The 20,000-nt window shown below is 39.7% G+C and overlaps 1 protein-coding gene across 11 annotated transcripts in view; it reads right to left on the bottom strand.

Annotated features, from left to right (window-relative positions):
- LOC135111971 (circumsporozoite protein-like) overlaps positions 1 to 20,000 on the bottom strand; it is a 175,442-nt gene that overhangs the window by 139,993 nt on the left and 15,449 nt on the right. For 9 of the 11 annotated variants that reach the window (XM_064025649.1, XM_064025650.1, XM_064025655.1 and 6 more), the window contains exons 2-3: positions 14,736 to 14,789; positions 13,338 to 13,391 (exon numbers count right to left, since the gene is read on the bottom strand). In XM_064025649.1, coding sequence (XP_063881719.1) covers positions 13,338 to 13,391; positions 14,736 to 14,789 — 108 coding nt within the window. The remainder of the gene's footprint in view (positions 1 to 13,337; positions 13,392 to 14,735; positions 14,790 to 20,000) is intronic. The other 2 variants (XM_064025657.1, XM_064025658.1) reach the window with 2 other exon arrangements.

Raw genomic sequence — 20,000 nt, 5'->3', positions numbered from 1 at the left:
TCAAACTGGGAGACTGGGAAGTGTAGGGAGGTGCTGCACACTCACCTCACATGCTCCCCAGGGCCAGTCAGTTTGGTGATTACATATCTGTAAATCAGGCAGGTTGTTTGTTTTTTTGAGCTGCCAGGGTCAGTCAGTCAGTCAGGGTCAGACAAGGGAAGTGCTACGCACTCACCTTGCCAAGATCAGAGGGGTGGTGGTGGTGGTGGTCTGTACAGTTGGAGTTGCTCTTTGGAGTTGGTAGGATGAGTCAGATTGATGGGAGACTGGGAAGGGTAGGGAGGTGCTGCACACTCACCTCCCGTGCTTCCCAGGGTCAGTCAGTATGGTGGGTCTTTAGATTTGCCAGGATGAGTCACGGGAAGTGCTACGCACTCACCTTGCCAGGATCAGTTGCCAGGGTGGGGAGTACTGGAGTACTGGTGGTGGTCTGTACAGTTGGAGTTGCCAGAATGAGTCAGATTGTTGGTCAAAGTCAAACTGGGAGACTGGAAAGGGTAGGGAGGTGCTGCACACTCACCTCCCGTGCTTCACAGGTGGGGTGGTGGTCTTTGGAGTTGTCAGGATCAGTCAGGTTGGTATTGATTTATTTTTATTATTTATTGTTGATTGCCAGACTCAGTCACTTTTATTGACGGGGAGAGAAGGAGTTTTTTGGTTTTTACTTTATTTATTTTTTGTTAATTTTATTTTATTTATCTATTTTATTTTATTTTCTATTTATTTTATTGTTCTTTTCTTTATACCTATATATATTTTATTCTTTTTGATATGGTAGTCCGTAGACTTGGGGAGAGAAGGGAAGTGCTGTGCACTCACCTCTCTTGCTCTCCCGAGGTGGTAGGGAAGTTTTTATTTTATTTTATTCATTTATCTACTTATTTGCTTTATCTATTTATTTACTTACTTAATTTTATTTCATTTATTTATTTACTTTATTTTTTTTTTTGCCTGGTAGGTTGGGAGAGAAGGGAAGTGCTATGCACTCACCTTTATGTTTTTTTTTTTTTTTCCTGTTAGGTGGAGAGAAGGGAAGTGCTATGCACTTACCTTTATTTTTATTTTTTTTTATTTTTTTTATTTTTTTATTTTTTTATTTTTTTATTATTTTTTGCCTGGTAGTCCGTAGACTTGCCAGGGTTAGGTAGGGGAGAGAAGGGAAGCGCTGTGCACTCACCTCCCTTGCTCTCCCGGGGGCGGTAAGGCGGTGCCTTCCTCCCCTGGGGAGGGGTAGGGAGGTGCTGCGCACTCACCTCCCCTCCTCCCCGTGGGCAGCTCCATCACCGTACCTGTGTGTTTGAGGCACACATGGTGATGGAGGGATGCTCTTTGAAGGTTTTTGTGAGTTCCGAGAGGGGGGTTCGAACCTACGCGCCCCTCACTTCCCTCACGCCAAACTCCAAGTGCATCACTCTACCCACTGGGCCACGAGGGCCCTTTTTCTTTTTTTTAAAGTTGGTCTATTTCCCCATCTTCCCCATCTTTTTTGTAAAGTTGGTCTATTTCTCCATCTAATGTTCACGCCAGTATGTATTAAAGAATTATGATGTGAATTAATTTCATTACGTTATTTATTGATTGTATTTTCTATGGAATATGACCGCTGGCATCCCACACACACTGGGTTCCCAAGACTGTCACTACGCCATGAAACCCCAACGGTAAACAAGATATATTTGAACACATGATTTCCCCTCCAGTGTTCATGCAGCACCAAAAGTTCAATAAGAAAAACTGCTGGTGGTTCTAAAGTGAGCGTTCATGCCCACAGTGATAATTAGATAATTGTTGACTTGTGGGAGTATGTCGTGGAGTGCAAATAGCAGTAGGTGAGATCAGAGAACTTTACAGAGGCGGGCATTCCTTGTGTCTGGAGCCGCCTCCTGGAACCCTCCCCTGTGCTGCACCACCACCACCATCACCAACAACAATAACAACAACACAACATTACACCTGTCCATCCTGCAGCACGAGAATGACTCAGCCCAGAGAACCACGGATTGCTTTATTCGTAATTCACGTCCACTCTCAACATAGACATCAATCAAATTATGTCATTGAAAAAGCTGGTGAAGCACTCACTTCTTCACACAGGCTTTACTACCTATCAGCAGGATGAAAGCTTCCGACTGGGAGGAAGGGCGGCGTCGGGAGGGATTAAGGGAGAGAGGGTAGGGGGACCAGCGGAGGCTGCAAGTGTGTTTATGCTTCATAGGTATAAAAAAGAATACTGCATGAAAAAGAAGAAAGACCCGTGCCCCTCCCACCCCTGCTCCCCGCGTGAGGCGATACGCAGTGAAGTGGTACTGTTGTTGTTGTTGTTGTTGTTGTTGTTGTTGTTGTTGTTATTGTTGTTATTATTATTATTATTATTATTATATATCATTATATATTATTATATATTATAATCATTATTACTATTATTATTACCATTATAATTATTATTATTACCGTCATCATCGTCACCAGCACCATCATTGTAGTGTAGCGGGTTTGTGTCCTTTTATTTCCGTGTCGTATCTTGTAAGTTGTAAGTTTTGATAGTTCAGTATTTGTAACGATGGACACCTTGTTTTTTTTTAATTCTTTATGCACTGCACGGTATCATTGGCATTTACATCTATATTTTCTACTGTTTTTTTTTTTTTTCTGTTACTTATGTACTGAATCTATTTGTTTTGCAGAAAAAAAAAGTCCTTACAGTAACAGACCAAGAGGTTCTTATAAGTTTGTTTGGGTAACTATTCTACTCTATTAGTGGTAGAGAAAGGATAGCACAGAAGAAGGGTCCTTCCATCCCCCACCCCCTATCCCTCCAGGCAAGGCTCACCTGAGAAAGGAAATGGTACCATGTTGTATAGAAATAAAAAACAACATGGAATGTGAGAGGAAACTAAGAAAGAGAGGAGGACTACTTCTACCACATACAATCTACATGCCAGCACGGACAGTACGGAGTGAACGTGTTCGTTATTCAGACATGAACAATGACAACCGGGAATTAGTGTCTACATACTTGTCAAGACAGGTTTTCAATGAGTGTACAGTACCTGAGTTAACGACGCTTGATGGAACACAATTCCACATATTTATGACACGATTGAAGTAAAATGTTTGGCTTCATTTGTTTGAAATCGCTTACCTATTATTTGCTATTGTTTCTTGTAACATTAGACATGTTGAGTCTTAGGAAGAATTCGGGTCTCATATTTGTGAAACCCTTAAAAGTTTAGTAAAGCAATATCAGATCCCCTCTTAGCCTGCGTTTGGATAGGGAGAATAGATCTCGTTCTTGAAGACGTTCCTTGTAGGGTTAATTGCGAAGCTTTCAAGTAATTTTCGTTACTCTACTTCGTATTGTCTCTTTTTCTGATTTCTCAATATTCCTTCTGTAGTAGGATGACAAAAACTGTACATTGTATTCAAGATGAATACGTACAAGTGAGTTGTACAAGGCCAGATTTTTTACTTATTTATTTATTTTTTTTTTCAGATTTGAAGATGAAAGATCTTCTTAATGAAAACTATTAATTTATTGGCAATTTCAATGACATCGGTACAGTGTTTGCTTGGTTTAAGATCTGCTGTCACTAAAACTCCCAGATCTTTCTCAGGATCCAAACTATTGATGGGGGGATTACTTTTTATAATTTTCCAGCAGATTGCTATTTCCTATATTCAATACGTGGCATTTATCAAAATCAAAGTTATAAGCCACGTTTCACACCATTCAATGAGAGTGTATACATCATTTTGCAAAATTTGACGTTGGTTTGGTGTCAGTCTTGTTAGCAATTTTAGTATCTGTCAATTTTGACAGTTTACTTCTGATTCCTTCGTCTATGTCATTGATATATATTATGAAGAGGATCGGTCCTAAGATTGAACACTGAGGAACGCCATTACTTATATCAATCTAATTTGAAGAATTAACGTTTGTGGTGACCCCCATACCACAATATATGTTGTACTGTCAAAAAAAAAAAAAAAGACGAAAGAAAACAAAATAAGGAAAAAGAAAGAAGTGAAGATAAAATAAGTCAGAAGAAAGAAGAAATGGAATGTTTATAGTGATTGATGTGTTGCTGATATCATGTGTGTTTTTCTCACTGAACATTAATGGCGCCGACTGAATATTTGTTGTGTTTGTGCATGTGATATTGTCTGTGTTTTGCACGATGATTGCGTTGATCAGTGAATATGTTGAAGAGATATAAGGTAACACCTAATAACTTTGAATGATTTAAAGATGAATGCGAGTGAGAAATTTTGAGTTGTAAGAAATGTAAATAATTAGTAGTTATTAATTAAAATATGAAAATGTTTGTGAGTTTTACAGTACCATTTATAAACCAATTCCTTGCAATATCTCAGAACACGACACGTTAATTCAATATGTCTGTCTGTCTGTCTGTCTCTCTGTCTGTCTGTCTATTTACCTAATGTATTTTCTACTTACTAAACTGTTTATCTACCCATCTATTTATTTTTATATCTAATTAAATACTTATTCATTTATTCATCTATCTATCAATCTATCTATCCATCCATCTGTCCATCTATATATCTATTTATCAGCCAGTCGATCTATTTAACCATTTACCCATCCAGCCATCTATCTATAACTCTACCTGTTCAACCAGATACCTATTCATTAATCAATTCGTCAGACCAACAACACATTTCTCTATCTGCGCCTGAACATACTCACCGATCCATCTCCCCGTTCACCGCCACTGTACCGAGATAATGCACCCTCAATACACTCCTATACTCGGCGGCGGCTAGGCAACGCTATTTCGACATGTTCCACTAAGCATCCCTCCAGTTCCTCCCACAGCTCCCTGCTTATAAGGGGAGACCAGGCCCTGCTAATACTACGGGACGGGAGGAGGAGGGGGAGGAAGAGGAGGGGCGTCTGTTGCAAGCATTATGTCGGCAAAAGGAAGGATGGAACGTAAGGGAGAGAGGATGAAGGATGGTGGAGCGAGGGAAGAGAAGAAAGGAATTCCTGAAAATGGGAGAAGTTGAGAATGAGGTGTGATGTTGTTGTTGTTGTTGTTGGTGGTGGTGGTTGTGGTGGTGAGGGACAGGAGATTAATTACGAATGATTAGTGGTAGCGGGGGTGAGGTATGGGACAGAATCATGGTGGAGTGGAGTGTAAGCTGTGGTGATGGTGACGGTGATGGTGATGTTGTGGTGACGAGGATGAGCTTGTGCGTGAATGATTATTGATTAGTGATGACAGGTTAATAGAGCGTCAGTTTATATTAACAGCCACTGGACATGATATATTACGGACAGCTGGTGTGCAGTGGAGGGAGCGTGTTATTATCATAGTCTCCAGATCACTTATTAGAGTCTAGAATAGATCATAAGGGTAACAATTTGGTTACAGTTTACAATACCACTTAATTTCCGCATGGTAAAGAGTGGATGGAAGAAAGAGTTAAATCAGGTTGGTTCATTTAGTTAGGAAGGTGTCTTGATACTCGTCTCTTATAGCAACTCAAGTCATACGGAGGTGAGTAAACATATATGATCAGTTCAAGTCATAACAAGTTTGGGAAGTTAGATAAAAATCAGGGAGAATTACGGAGTTTAACTGTGAAAGGGATCAAAGAGTGAAGAGGCCAGTCAACTCTCGCACTATTAAAGAGAAAACAAGGGCTGAAAGTAAGTGAAAAGCCTAGTTGTATCAGAGCGTGTGTTTCATGAGCAGGGCTGAACTGTAGCGTTTGGATTGCTTTGTATTCATGGTGAGGGGAATCACACCAGGGGCGGGATGTGATACGTTAATAGGAGTGTTTGTATGCATAATAAAGTGACACAATAATGGATATGGAACGTGCCACATTGATTGCTTTGCATTCATTTTAAAGGGAAATCATGCCACCAATGAAATGTAACACGTTATTTGGAATTTTTATCCATAAAAAGAACCGTAGTAAGGCAGTTCAAGGAAGCATTAAGTGATAGTCAGATGACACTTGATCATAAAAGTAAATGAATACTTAACTAAACGCACAGAAAAAAAGACAAAAAGTACTGATATTTTAAAGATCACATGCTTCTCTCTGACGAGCATCACTCGCAAGACCTGCATTACATTCAGCCCCGAAGAGTTCTCAAGAGTCCTTTTAAATTATTTGACTCTTCCACATGAAACTATCACACCAGAGAAGTGGTTCTCAACTGGTGGTCCACAATGACTCTTTAGGATGGTCCACAGGATGCCTACTGTATTTGCTGATAAAAATGAAATGGAAAATTCAGTATGAACATTTTGATCAAAATAAATAACTGGCTATTCATTCTATTACATTTCTATTTAAGAGATTTATTGACAGTCTAAGTTGTAGCTGTTGGCTAATACTTCGAGTCACTTCTAAGTTTAATCTACAACGAATGTTCAAGATTCACGCCGCCATTCGGGACTAGGGCCTGACAACATACTCGTACTATACGCGTCAAGCTGACGAACCATCCTGTTGATTTCTGTCAGCTTCCACGCGGCTACACGAGTCGTCCAGTGCTGTGAACCACCGTGCCTGTGGCCAGTGGCCACCGAACTGCAGTGATGATTAGTTGTATTATTTGTCCAATCTCTTTTACAGGTATAGGCGTGTAATTTGTGTGTGCAGTTTTTTTTTTTTTTTTTATGTAGGAAGGACACTGGCCAAGGGCAACAAAAATACAATAAAAAAAAATGCCCATTGAAATACCAGTCCCATAAAAGGGTCAAAGCAATAGTCAAAAATTGATGAATAAGTGTCTTGAAACCTCCCTCTTGAAGAAATTCAAGTCATAGGAAGGTGGAAATATAGAAGCAGGCAGGGAGTTCCAGAGTTTACCAGAGAAAGGAATGAATGACTGAAAATACTGGTTAACTCTTGAGTTAGAGAGGTGGACAGAATAGGAGTGAGAGAAAGAAGAAATTCTTGTGCAACGAGGGTGGGAGAGGACGGGAGGCATACAGTTAGCAAGATCAGAAGAACAGTTATCATGAAAATAGCGGTAAAAGACAGCTAGAGATGCAACATTACGGCGGAGAGAGAGAGGCTGAAGACAGTCAGTTAGAGGAGAGGAGTTGATGAGACGAAAAGCTTTTGATTCCACCCTGTCTAGAAGAGCAGTATGAGTGGAATCCCCCCAGACATGTAATGCATACTTCATACTTGGACGGATAAGGCCCTTGCACAGAGTTAGTAGCGGGGGGGGGATGAGAAAAACTGGCGGAGACGTCTCACAACGCCTAACTTCATAGAAGCTGTTTTAGCTAGAAATAAGATGTGAAGTTTTCAGTTCAGATAATAAGTAAAGGACAGACCGAGGATATTCAGTGTAGAAGGGGACAGTCGAATGTCATTGAAGAAGATGGGATAGATATCTGGAAAGTTGACGACACAAGATGCTACATTACGGTCCAAACCAAAACTGAAAGGTTCCACATTTTTTTTTTTTTTTTTGTTTTGTTAGTGGCCCGAGGCCTGAAAGGAGATGAAAACCACTGCACTAGAGGGTAATAACGGAATTAATAAAAGCGTCCACTTCAGACATCCCTTTGTCTGTGCATTTGGGTGCACAAATTATCTCAGAATGTTACGTCACAATGAATAAGACAAGTGAAGAAGCTTCCTTTTTTTTACGTTTGAATACCGTCTTTTCGGAAACATTGATTTTTTTTATTTTGTGCAATAAGAAAAAAAAAACGTCCAATTTTCAAAAGTGAAAAAATCTACATTTCACCCTAAAGAGGAGGAATAGAAAAATTATAAACACCACCACCACCACCACCACCACCACCACCACCTTCTCCTTCTCCTCTTGCTTTTTTCCATAGGAATAATAGAATTTCACTTCATTTTTTCCAGTCAAAATGCAGCCAGTTTTCCCCACACTGCACGATGATTTTCCTACGCCAGCACAAGCACAAGGACGTGTCAGTTTGGCAGAAGTCATACACTGCTCTTGCTTACTTTACTAAATGGTACTTAGCTTAAATTAATTACAAAGCGATATGTAAAGACCTGTGGGAGTGTTTCTGTTGGTTATCCATTGTAATCACATGTAATCCTCATTTTCTTCGTCCGCATTCTCCTGTTATTGATCAACCTTGTGATTTTAAGTACTAGAGGTCAAAGTTGCAGGGGATAACCTGTGTATGCAGCCTCTAAAGGGAAGGTACACCAACCCAGTGACCGAAGCTGTGGCCTGATTGACTGCCGCCTCCCTGGAAAGCGCAACGCAAGGATGCTGCACCACCCCTCAACAACCAAACTGTGCCTTCACCTGCGCTACGCACACACCACATCACACAACTATCATGCATTTACACTCTCCCTCACAAACAAAAGTAGACAGACCACAGCTCTTTCCCTCGCTATTCTCTCAAGTTCTATGTGGTTTTTCTATACCACGTGGTATCAATTCCTGTATCTTGTCAGCTTCTGCTGGAGGGATTGGTGGGGAGGAACCTTCTGTACTATCCTGTATCTCCCAATAATAGTTAATGTACAATAATTATCCAAACAGCCTCGTCAATACCTCAAGGTTTGGTCTTCCAGTGCATTCCTTTGTATTCCTTTGTATTCTTTCCTCCTCCTCCTCCTCCTCCTCCTCCTCCTCCTCCTCCTCCTCCTCCTCCTCCTCCTCCTCCTCCTCCTCCTCCTCCTGCTGCTGCTGCTGCTGCAGTAAGTGATGGCTCATGAATAACACGTGAATATGTTCTTAAACCATTCAGTGAAATCAGGATTCGAGCAAAGAGAGAGAGAGAGAGAGAGAGAGAGAGAGAGAGAGAGAGAGAGAGAGAGAGCGTTCTAGGCCAGAGAGCCACATCAGTCACTTTCCCCCCACCCCCCCAACCCAGCAACACACTTTAAGCAACCATTCTGTAGACGCATCACGGGATCATTTTTAAGAGCAATACTGGATGACTATTTGGGGAGCCACACTCCACGGCCACACGCGGGTCTGTCAGGGGGAAGGGGGCGGGCAAGAGGGGCAGGCGGACCATACCAGCGTGTAGGGTCAAAACATATCACAGCAAAAAGGAGATAGAAGAAGTGAGGCTATGTTTTAATCCTATACATTATTGAAGGCAAAAAAAAAAAAAAAATGGTCTATATGAATGAAAATATGGAAAAGAACTTAGATTTTTCCTCTCTACAGACAAATTAAAAGGAGACGGAGGAGGTGAGGATAAAGTTTATCCCTATTTATTGTTAAAAATTGTTCTCTGTGTGAGGATATGAAAAAGGAATATAACAACAGTATGATATTTTTTTCTTTTCCTTTCTGGACAAACTTGCTTGTAGCTAGAAACATATAATAACAAAAAGAAGGCAGACAAAAAAGAGACTAGTGTTTTTCAGAGAACATCGTTAAAAAAAAAGTTTTGTATAAAGCAAGATATGAAAAAGGCGTATAAAATGGTACGTTTTTTTTTTTTTTTCGCCTTGGGACACACGTGGAACACATTTGTCAAGTTAAGTGAACATAGAGTGGAAAAGCTGAAAATAAACAACATAATGGAGGAACACTGAACCTTTCACGAGAATGGAACTGTTGATATTACTGGGATTTTTATTTATTTTCTGTAGTGTACACCATTATTCCAGACTACATCACCACATCTACATCATTCCGTTACAGCGTAAAGGGAGAGACTATAGTGGTGATGATGTCACTGTATTTATGCTCTACAAGCTGCATCACTTTAACAAACTTTAGGCGCTGTATCATTACAAACACAACTCATCACCCACAGCAGAGTACCACACTAACATCCGACATTACCTCTCCCTCCTGAGCCAATAACCTGCAGGGAGTGCCACAGCCCCGCCAGGCTACATAGAATACAAGCAATCACCCTGAGAGCGCACCCCGTCAGGTGGCTCACTCTAATACAGTGAGCCACAGTGTACTGAAGCTGCCTTTGAGCGTCACATAATCCTACACGCCATCCAGACCACGCTACGCTACGCCTCCTCCTTTTCCTCCTCCTCCTCCTCCTCCTCCTCCTCCTCCTCCTCCTCCTCCTCCTCCTCCTCCTCCTCCTCCTCCTCTCCCTCCTCCTTCTCCTCCTGCTGCTCCTACTCCTCCTCCTCCTTGTCCCCACCCGACCAGTTGCCTTCCTCTTTTACATACAAACTGCACGCCCCACGCGGCGCATGCAAACACTAGCCCGTCGCCGTACATTTGGCCGTTTGCTCTGCTCTCGACAACCACACCCATGCACGTCACTGAGAGAGAGAGAGAGAGAGAGAGAGAGCCTCCAGCGTAAGACTATAATTATCAGGCAGGAAGCGCGGCAGTAAACACGTGAAGTCTATGGAGAAGGCAGGGCGTGTTTCACTTGCTGGTCTTGCCTCTCACTTTTTTAATATACGTTTTCTTTTTTTTTTCTTTTCTTTTTTTTTCCTTGCGTGGATTGACAAGGTGTGGAATAATAGTAAGAAAATATAAATAGTAGAAAAACTGAATTGGTGTCACTCCAGCTGATAATCCTGCTCTTTACTACTACTACTACTACTACTGCTACTACTACTACTGTTATTAACATTCACCTATTACAACTCAGGAAAGCTTTATTTTCCTCCAACCCTTTATACTTCTTAAAAACATGGAACTGCATTTGGAAATAAAAATTTCAAATAGCCGAACACAAAAATCAATTAGATGCAAAAGATATTGGACGGCTCAACTTGAAACACTGCAGTAAACAATGCAATACATGTTTAATCTAGAGTCAGTATAAAATGGTATTCTAACATTTGCATATAGCCACTACTTATACTCACACTCTCATATCTTCTTGGCGAATGGCAAACAGAGGAACAAAATTTTCTTTTTTTTTTCAGTTGCCGCTTCCATACATACAGACAAAAAAAGAGAAAAAAAAAAGTCAATAATAAAAAATCTAAATATGTTTCTTAAAGTGCCTCAATACTCTTAAAACAACTAGTCACAGGAAGGGGAAGAAAACAGAAACAGGCAGACAAATCCAGAGTTTACCAATGAAGGGGATGAAAGAATGAAGATATTGCTTAACTCCTGGACTACTGAAAGGGAACGGAATAAAGTGAAAGTCTTGTGTAGCGTCAGCGTGGGGAAGGAGAGACGCATGCTGATGGCAAATTCAGAAGAGCAGTAACCATAGAAATAACAACACAAGACAGACTTCCCCCATTTTTTTCCATCTTCATATACTTGTGTGCATTTTTTGTAGCATATCAGTGTATTTGCTATGGTAAGCTCAGTAGGTATGAAATGTTCTCTAGGGTATGCATTAATTCATCCATTTATTTATTTATTTATTTATTTATTCACTTATTTATTATCTATCTATTTCATATTCTACTTTTCATTACCACATCGTATTGAGAGGCACTTTTGTGACTCACTGAGAAATTACTTGTTTATTACAGTACAGCATAAAGCAAGTGTCTGCAGTGAGTCAGACACTTTGTCAAGCAGCCTTACCTTACATGCACATGGAATAACATAGGCAAGCATGACAGCCTTCACTTAAATGTAAACCTAAAAATGGAAGGACGTACACTGCGCTACAAAAACAGCTCCGTCCCCGTCACTCACCGGTAAATTGTGAGTGTGTCAGGAGGAGCAGCAAAAAGCCAGTCCTCGTCGTCTGGCCGCGAGGAAGGAAAAAGGTCCCGCCGCTGCTGCATCCGACAAGACAAACACAAAATCAGAGGACTGTGTTAAACCCTCAAGACAAAAAGAAAAAAAAAAGTGTCTGAGTCTGATGGTGTCAACCAAGACTGGCTATCCCGTGTATGAAGTGAGTTATGGCAAATAATTCGCGCATTTTACGCCCTCCAACTCGTTCTGTAGTGATGAGGCGATAGTTGAGCGAGTTGCCAGGCAAAAGCCTTCGCCCACCTCTCGATAAATCAAAATATGCAAAAGACAGCAAAAAAGGTGAGTCTGACGAAGATACGCCTTCAAAAGTTGCTAACCAAGAAGTGTTTCGGAAACTGAAATCGAAATTTTTTTATGCGATAGACACCAAAAGATGATCCTGGCCAAATCATCGTTGTACCCTCCAGGGCCAGGTGGGAGCGGTGGGGTGTACAGATGTGCAGTAGTAACAAAAATAGAGCCCCCTCGCTCCGCCATGGGAATAATCCCTCCATAGATATTCAATACGTTACTAAATGATAAAGAAAATCATAAATTTTCTTTCATTTGCTGACAAGGAAAATAAAAAACGTGATGAAACTAATATTTTCAGAAATCTACAACGACGAGCCTCTAAAAAAAGGGAGACAAATAGTGTGGGCCGGCTCTAGTCATCAAGGCCCACGTCACCTTGACTTTTCAAGGTGACAATCAACACACACACAGACAAATAACAACACTTCACAGAACAATATAAGCTTGCCTCTCTTTGATTTTACTTGAATAAAGCTGCAACAAAGGTTATGACGATAAAAAGCTACCTTACGTTAAGTCACAAATATCATGGTAGTAACGCTTCCCGGGATATCAGAGTTAAAAATAATATCAATACCAATTGAAAAAAGAAAACGTAAATATGTTTTCTCCATAGAATGAAAGATTATTTTATTTCATTTTATTTTTATTCATTTATTTATTTATCTTTTTTTTATGTGGAAATCAAATCCACACTAAATGAAATGTGTTACATTAATATTTTCCAAGGACACTTTATCATAGCATGCAAAATATTATTAATCTACATAACGGTAAAACACAGTAAACGATAAATAAACGAATAAATTAGAATATCTGATATCTGTTACCTAATAAAGTCTCAGGTGAATATTCCTCTTATGCTGGAAAGTTTTTTGTAATTGCATCTTTCCATTTTTTCACTCGTATATTCGTACATACAAAAGATAAATACGAAAAAAAAAATTGAACTCCAAAATGGTATTGAAACCTAAATATTTGCACCATAAAGATGACACCATTATAGAAAATATATGATTTCGTATCCTTCTTTTCTCTATGCATACACTAAAATAAGCACACAAAGACTGGAATACATGTTACAATGAACATAATAGACTAAATTTACATTCTTCTTTCATATATATACCCTGGGAAGGCAGAAAATGGGAGACAAAAACAAAGCTCTGGAAAAAAAGGTTTAAACTATTCCTTCAATGGATAATACTACTGACACGATACCATGGAAGCACATCCTTTCTTTCCTTCATAGATTCGTGGGAAGCTGACAGGAGAAAGGCAGGCAACAGACAGGTTTCGGTTGACATGGAAAAAAAAAAAAAGTTTAACATCGATTTCCAAAACAGAGTGCACATGATGTAATGAAGCAGGTACTCACTTTCCTCCTGCACGTGTTGGCAGTGTTCACCGCGGCACCACCTGCCATCCTTTCCTGAAAATATCAAAACATCCACATAAGAAAGTGATGCAGCTTGACTATTCTAAAAAGAGCTAAAAATGAAGCATCATAAACAGAACTACCACAAATCATTTACTGCATGAGTTACAACATACACATGAACAAAAAACGAAAGAATAAATACTGAAGAAAAACACGAAATGTCATAAATAAAACGTGTCAAATTCATCCAAGCAAGAACACATGGATACATGAAAAACAACACTGAAAACAGAACACACTTGAAACTCTAAGAATGTTAAATATGCACAACAGCTGCAACAAAATAAAACCTAAAAAAACAACAGCAAGGATATGCTTAGAAAATAATAAGTACCACTTCAGTCTAACCATAAAAAGTATTCACGGCACAAAACATGAAAGTCCCTTTTGAGTATCTCTGCCAAGGTGGCCTGACTCATCTATTCTTCTTTCTTTATTGTTGCTCAGCAATACAACACATCCACCTTCCTCCGTTTGTGCTTCTGATAACAACAACAACAACAACAACAACAACAACAACAACAACAACTCTCTGACCACTCCTAGTTATATACGTGCCTTTTCGTGTGGTTACTGCGAAGACACAGGATGTTCCCTATAACCTCTTACACAACAAAACAACAACAACAACAAAGGCTTAAGAGACCACAAAGATATCGTAGTTGCTGTTGGTTCTGGATGTCACCGCTTCTTGGTAAGGATCTCAACAAAAGCAAACACCTGTGAGATCCACCCTACTTCATGCTTGTGCTGCTAACTCGTCTGGATGAAGCAATATATTTAGTATGATACATTTCACTGGACCTGCCTAGTATAGTTTTGTCTACATATTTCAGCTCCCGCGGTCATCTAAATACAAAAGCCTCACTGCAAAGCCAAGGTAGTGTTTCGCTGGCAATAACATTCCTATATACGCATTACCAAACGCATCCTATTTTTTTTAGTCTCGTCGCTTACCAAACCAGTGTCAGACGCTCTTTTGATAAGGTCCCGCAGGAGGCCGTCTTTCCTGCCTCGGTAAGACTCACACGATTTACTCATATTTTCCCTGAAACATAATGTAATGAAGCTCTAGATGTTCGGCTGGAGATAAGGGCACAAAAATGAGACACAAAAAAAAAATCTTTAGAAAAATGTTTCAACTAATCCTTCAATGGATAATACTATTTACACGATACCATGGAAGCACATCCTTTCTTTCCTTCATAGATTCGTGGGAAGCTGACAGGAGAAAGGCAGGCAACAGTGACAGGTTTCGGTTGACATGGAAAAAAAAAAAGTTTAACAGCGAGTTCCAAAACAGAGTGAACATGATGTAATGAAGCAGGTACTCACTTTCCTCCTGCACGTGTTGGCAGTGTTCACCGCGGCACCACCTGCCATCCTTTCCTGAAAATATCAAAACATCCACATAAAAAAGTGATGCAGCTTGACTATTGTAAAAAGAGGTAAAACTGGAGCATCATAAACAGAGCCACCAGATATCCTCTACTGCACGAGTTACAACATACACATGAACAAAAAAGGAAAGAATAAATATTAAAAAAAAAAACGAAGTCATAAATAAAACGTGTCAAATTCCTCCAAGCAGGAACACATGGATACATGAAAAACAACACTCAAAACAGAACACACCTGAAACGCTGAGAATGTTAAATATGCACAACAGCTGCAACAAAATAAAACGAACAAGCACAATTACATATATAACAAGATCAAATAAGAAAATAAAATAATAAAAAGTGAAAAGCTTCCCAACATTCAGCGGTACAAACCTAAAAACAACAGCAAGGATATACTTAGAAAATAATAAGTACCACTTCAGTCTAGCCATAAAAAGTATTCACGGCACAAAACATGAAAGTCCCTTTTGAGTATCTCCGCCAAGGTGGCCTGACTCATCTATTCTTCTTTCTTTATTGTTGCTCAGTAATACAACACATCCACCTTCCTCCATTTGTGGTTATGATAACAACAACAACAACAACAACAACAACAACAACAACAACAACAACAACTCTCTGATTACTCCTAGTTAGATACCTGCCTTCTCGTGTGGTTACTGCGAGGACACAGGATGTTCCCTATAACGTCGTCTTACACAACAAAACAACAACAACAAAGGCTCCACAGACCACAAAGATATCGTAGTTGCTGTTGGTTCTGGATGTCACCGCTTCTTGGTAAGGATCTCAACAAAAGCAAACACCTGTGAGATCGACCCTCCTTCATGCTTGTGCTGCTAACTCGTCTGGATGAAGCAATATATTTAATGTGATACCTTTCACTGGACCTGCCTAGTATAGTTGTGTCTACATATTTCAGGTCCCGCGGTCATCTGAATACAAAAGCCTCACTGCAAAGCCAAGGTAGTGTTTGGCAGGCAGTAATATTCCTATATACGCATTACCAAAGGCATCCTATTTTATTAGTCCCGCTGCTTGCCAAACCAGTGCCAGACGCTCTTTTGATAAGGTCCCGCAGGAAGCAGTCTTTCCTACCACGGCAAGACTCACACGATTTACTCATATTTTCCCTGAAACACAGTGATGAAGCTCCAGATGTTAGTGTTTTCTACGATGCCTTTGCTATTTCCACACTATACATACATAGAGAAAAAAAATCTAACTGAGTGCTGGCTCCCGTGGCCCGCCAACCTACGCGGGTATTGTTTCCCTATGCGCTCATAGCAGAACAACCCAACAAGGCAAGTCTTACACCCGAAAGTCTCCCACTCATAAAGCTTCCCATCAGCCCCCCACTGCTCCTAAACCACGAGGTCCTTCTCATCTCACACCTGCCAGGGCAATGACAAGAAAACATGAGGCAGGCTGGAACAAAGAGGAGGATGCATTCAGCCCCGGTCTGCACGATACAACCCTGAGGAGAACGCTGGATGGCAGACACTATACAGCTTATAATCAAGCCCACGCCTACACCTCAGGAGTGGGCAGATGGAACACAAGCCACCTAGTGCAGAAACACGCAAGTACCCCGGTGTTTGAAACGCAGGAAACGTACAGTGATAACTAGCATGGTTACAGAAAGGAAAGAAATAAATATGCTAGTGAGAGAGAGAGAAAAAAAAAAAAACAGGGTGTTACAATTGCGGCGAATTCAATCATGTTCAAAGAAATTGTAGATTTGACCACAAACTCTTATGTGGCAGCTGTCAACGTTTAGGTCATAAGAGCCGCTTACGTCAACAGTATAGGACATAGGATGATGGCAAGGAAGCATCTGCCGTTGTTGAAATATAGGAGTTAAAAAAGGATTCGCTAACTGTTAAACACATTAATGCACAATCACTGTTATCGAGTCTGGACGAGGTAAAGTTATTGATAATAGATAGAAATATACTAACACCGTTATATTAACAGTTAAAGATCTTAATGCAACCAGCTCTTTCGGCTCTGATGGCATAGGGTTACGGTTTCTCCGGGAAGCGTGGTGGTAGTTAAGTGAGGCTGAAGAGGAGGAGCACAAGTCATGCTGCGATTGATGGATGATGGCAATCAAGGGTCGCAAGAGAGGAGGCGGGACGCAAGGCGCCTTCAGGCCAGTCACTGCTGGTGTCCCTCGCCTCCCCTTCCTGCCTCGCTGCGAGGTGAAGGGGCCACTACCACCGCTGGCTCAACACTTACACTACCTTTGCGTCTCAACGCTGAAATGATTGAATGAATGGGAATGAACGGGAAATTAATGGTCACTTAAAATTGCTTATAACAAGTACATGTTACTGTTTTAAATCAATCTGTCTGTCTGCGTCTGTCTGTTTATCTCTGCCTCACATGTTCACTATAATGTTCTGTAAGAATGAGCATCCCAATCTCTGTTGCTTTGTTGCAATGCATCTGTTTGTATTAATGTTGTGTGTGTGTGTGTGTGTGTGTGTGTGTGTGTGTGTGTGTGTGTGTGTGTGTCAGGTATAACATTACGAGTGGAACAATATTTCCGAGTATGGGTCAGTAGGTCTGTCTTCTGGTATATTTAGTAGTTTTAGGAAATCAATGACAACTACGTATTGTGCCTGAAAAATGGCATTCCGTAAATACGAGGCAATGAGAGAAAAATATAGGTTACTATGTATGCATTTTCTTCGCTTACAGTAATTGTTATCACGAAAGAATATACGAGTAACGGAAGAGGCATACGTTTATATTATGCAAACATTATGCTGTATTAATATCCCACTGACTAATTCAGTTTAACTTTTGGTTAAGTAGTCGCTGCAGGGCACGGTAAACTATTTATTAAAGTGCTTTACAAAAAAAAATTGTGCAAATATATTCTTTAGAATGAAATATACCAGTTTCTGCCGCTATTTAAAACTACTTTGTCCATGTCTGTGTCTGCCCGCACATCCATCTGTCCCTCTGTCTATTTGTCTGTTTCTCTGTCTGCTTGCTTGCCTTCTATTTTTGCCTGCCTGCCTGTCTGCCTGCTTCTTTGCCTGCCTATCCTCTTCAAGTTAGGCTGACTATTTCCCTGTCACCCTGTCTGTCTGCCTGCTTTCTTTCTTTCTTTTTTGTATGTCCATCCACCTCTTTCCCCGCCCGTTAGTCTGTCTGCCTCCTTCCTTGCTTGCTTGCTTGCTTGCTTGCTTGCCTCCCTGCCTGTTTGTTTGACCGTCTGCCTTCCTGCCTACCTGCGAATTACCAAGGTACTTGAAGGCTTGTCTGTAAGTGGTATCAGTGTGAACAGGTTACATCACGCTCCTATACAATCATGATTTACGCAGCACACCCTCCATAGTAGGTTGGCAGGCACTTCCCACACGTTAAGGAGTCCTTCTTCGTTTCACTCTTTAATTTAAACTTCTTTATGGATATGAAATGAAAGTTCGGGATTTAAATTATCACTTTCTTTTTTAGTGCATAAACAAAAATGTGCTGGACAAATACAACGAAAAAATCTAAAAAAAAAAAAAAAAAAAAACAATAATAATATTTCAACCAAACTCCACAGTAACAAAAGCTTTCATAAATATATGAAGATATTTCAAAGGTCGCACTGAAATATTATTTATCACCGTACAACTACAATACCTAATTCCCGGGAGCAGACTCATGCAGGATATAAAAAGGTGAAAGACAAGATAGCACAGAAGTCTCCTCCCCATCCACGCTCCCATCGATCCTAGAGAAGCTGGCAGGAAAAGGGAAATAACATTTCCATAAAAAAAAAAAAAAAAAAAAACGTAATTTGAGAGGAAAGTAATTAAGAGATGATTTCTACTTCTATCACATCTAGTCTACATACGGTCCTATTTTTATTATTGATATCAGATAAGACGTTTCCTCTTCCTTAAATATGACTGAGTGGGATACATGTTTACTAGGTGACTATGGTGATGGGTTAGTTGCCCAGCAAGGACTCCATTCCTTATACCATTATTGTGACAGGGTCAGCAGCAAGTCGCCGAGGAACCTAGCCATCACCAAGGTCTCTTTAATGTGATTCATTTTCTTTGTTGTGAATTAGTTGCTTTTCTTCCTCAGTCACATATACCCTCATCAGATGACAGATGTAATCGCACCGAAAGACTAAATATCCGCGGTAAGATTTTTATAAGGAGGTGAACAGTGACAACCGGGGATTTGATATTAGATATTTATCAAGGCGATTTTTAAATGTTTCTATTGTATTTGACCTGACTACGTTGGAGGGCAATTCTTTCCAAATATTCACCATAAATAAATAAATAAATAAATAAATAAATATATAAATAAATAAATAAATAAATAAATAAATAAATATATATATATATATATATATATATATATATATATATATATATATATATATATATATATATATATATATATATATATATATATATATATTCGAATCATTAGCAACAATGGATATCTTGGTCTATAAATTGGTATGTTCAACTTCAATAGCTACAGCAAAAGTAGTAGTAGTAGTAGTAGTAGTAGTAGTAGTAGTAGTAGTAGTAGTAGTAGTAGTAGTAGTAGTAGTAGTAGTAGTACTGAAAAAGAACAAGAACAAGATGAACAAGAACAAATACTACTGATAGTTCACCTACTACTACTACTACTACTACTAGTACTACTACTACTAATAGTACTACAACTACAACTAGTACTACTACTACTACTACTACTACTAATAATAATAATAATAATAATAATAATAATAATAACAATAATAATAATAATAATAATACCTATTTTTTTTGTGTGTGTGTAGCAAAATATAATAGTAATGAAAACAACAGCGTCACCAACAACCACAACGATAACAAAGGCATCAGCCGAGGGAATGAGCGGAACGATAAGACTTAAATCAAACTTAACAGTACAACCACCACCACCACCACCTTCATTACCGCTGCGTCAAAATCCACACCAGGCTCTAATTTCATGGTACTTGTAGGTAGTGGAGTGTTTACATTAATTACTATCAAAAGTGCTAGTAACGAAACAGAAAATGTTGTCCTCTTTGGAAGAACACGTGGAGTCAGTGTAAAAAAAAAAGTTGAAAAAAAAGGTGAATGGGAAGAATCGATTAAAAATGATGAGTAATGAAAAGTAAATGATAAGGAAAAGGTAATTTCAATATGCAAGCCAACAG

The sequence above is a fragment of the Scylla paramamosain genome, chromosome 23, assembly GCF_035594125.1.
Source record: "Scylla paramamosain isolate STU-SP2022 chromosome 23, ASM3559412v1, whole genome shotgun sequence".
Classification (NCBI taxonomy): Eukaryota; Metazoa; Arthropoda; class Malacostraca; order Decapoda; family Portunidae; genus Scylla; species Scylla paramamosain.
The sequence above is the reverse complement of the archived record's forward strand: the minus strand, read 5'-3'. Positions and strand labels throughout refer to the sequence as shown.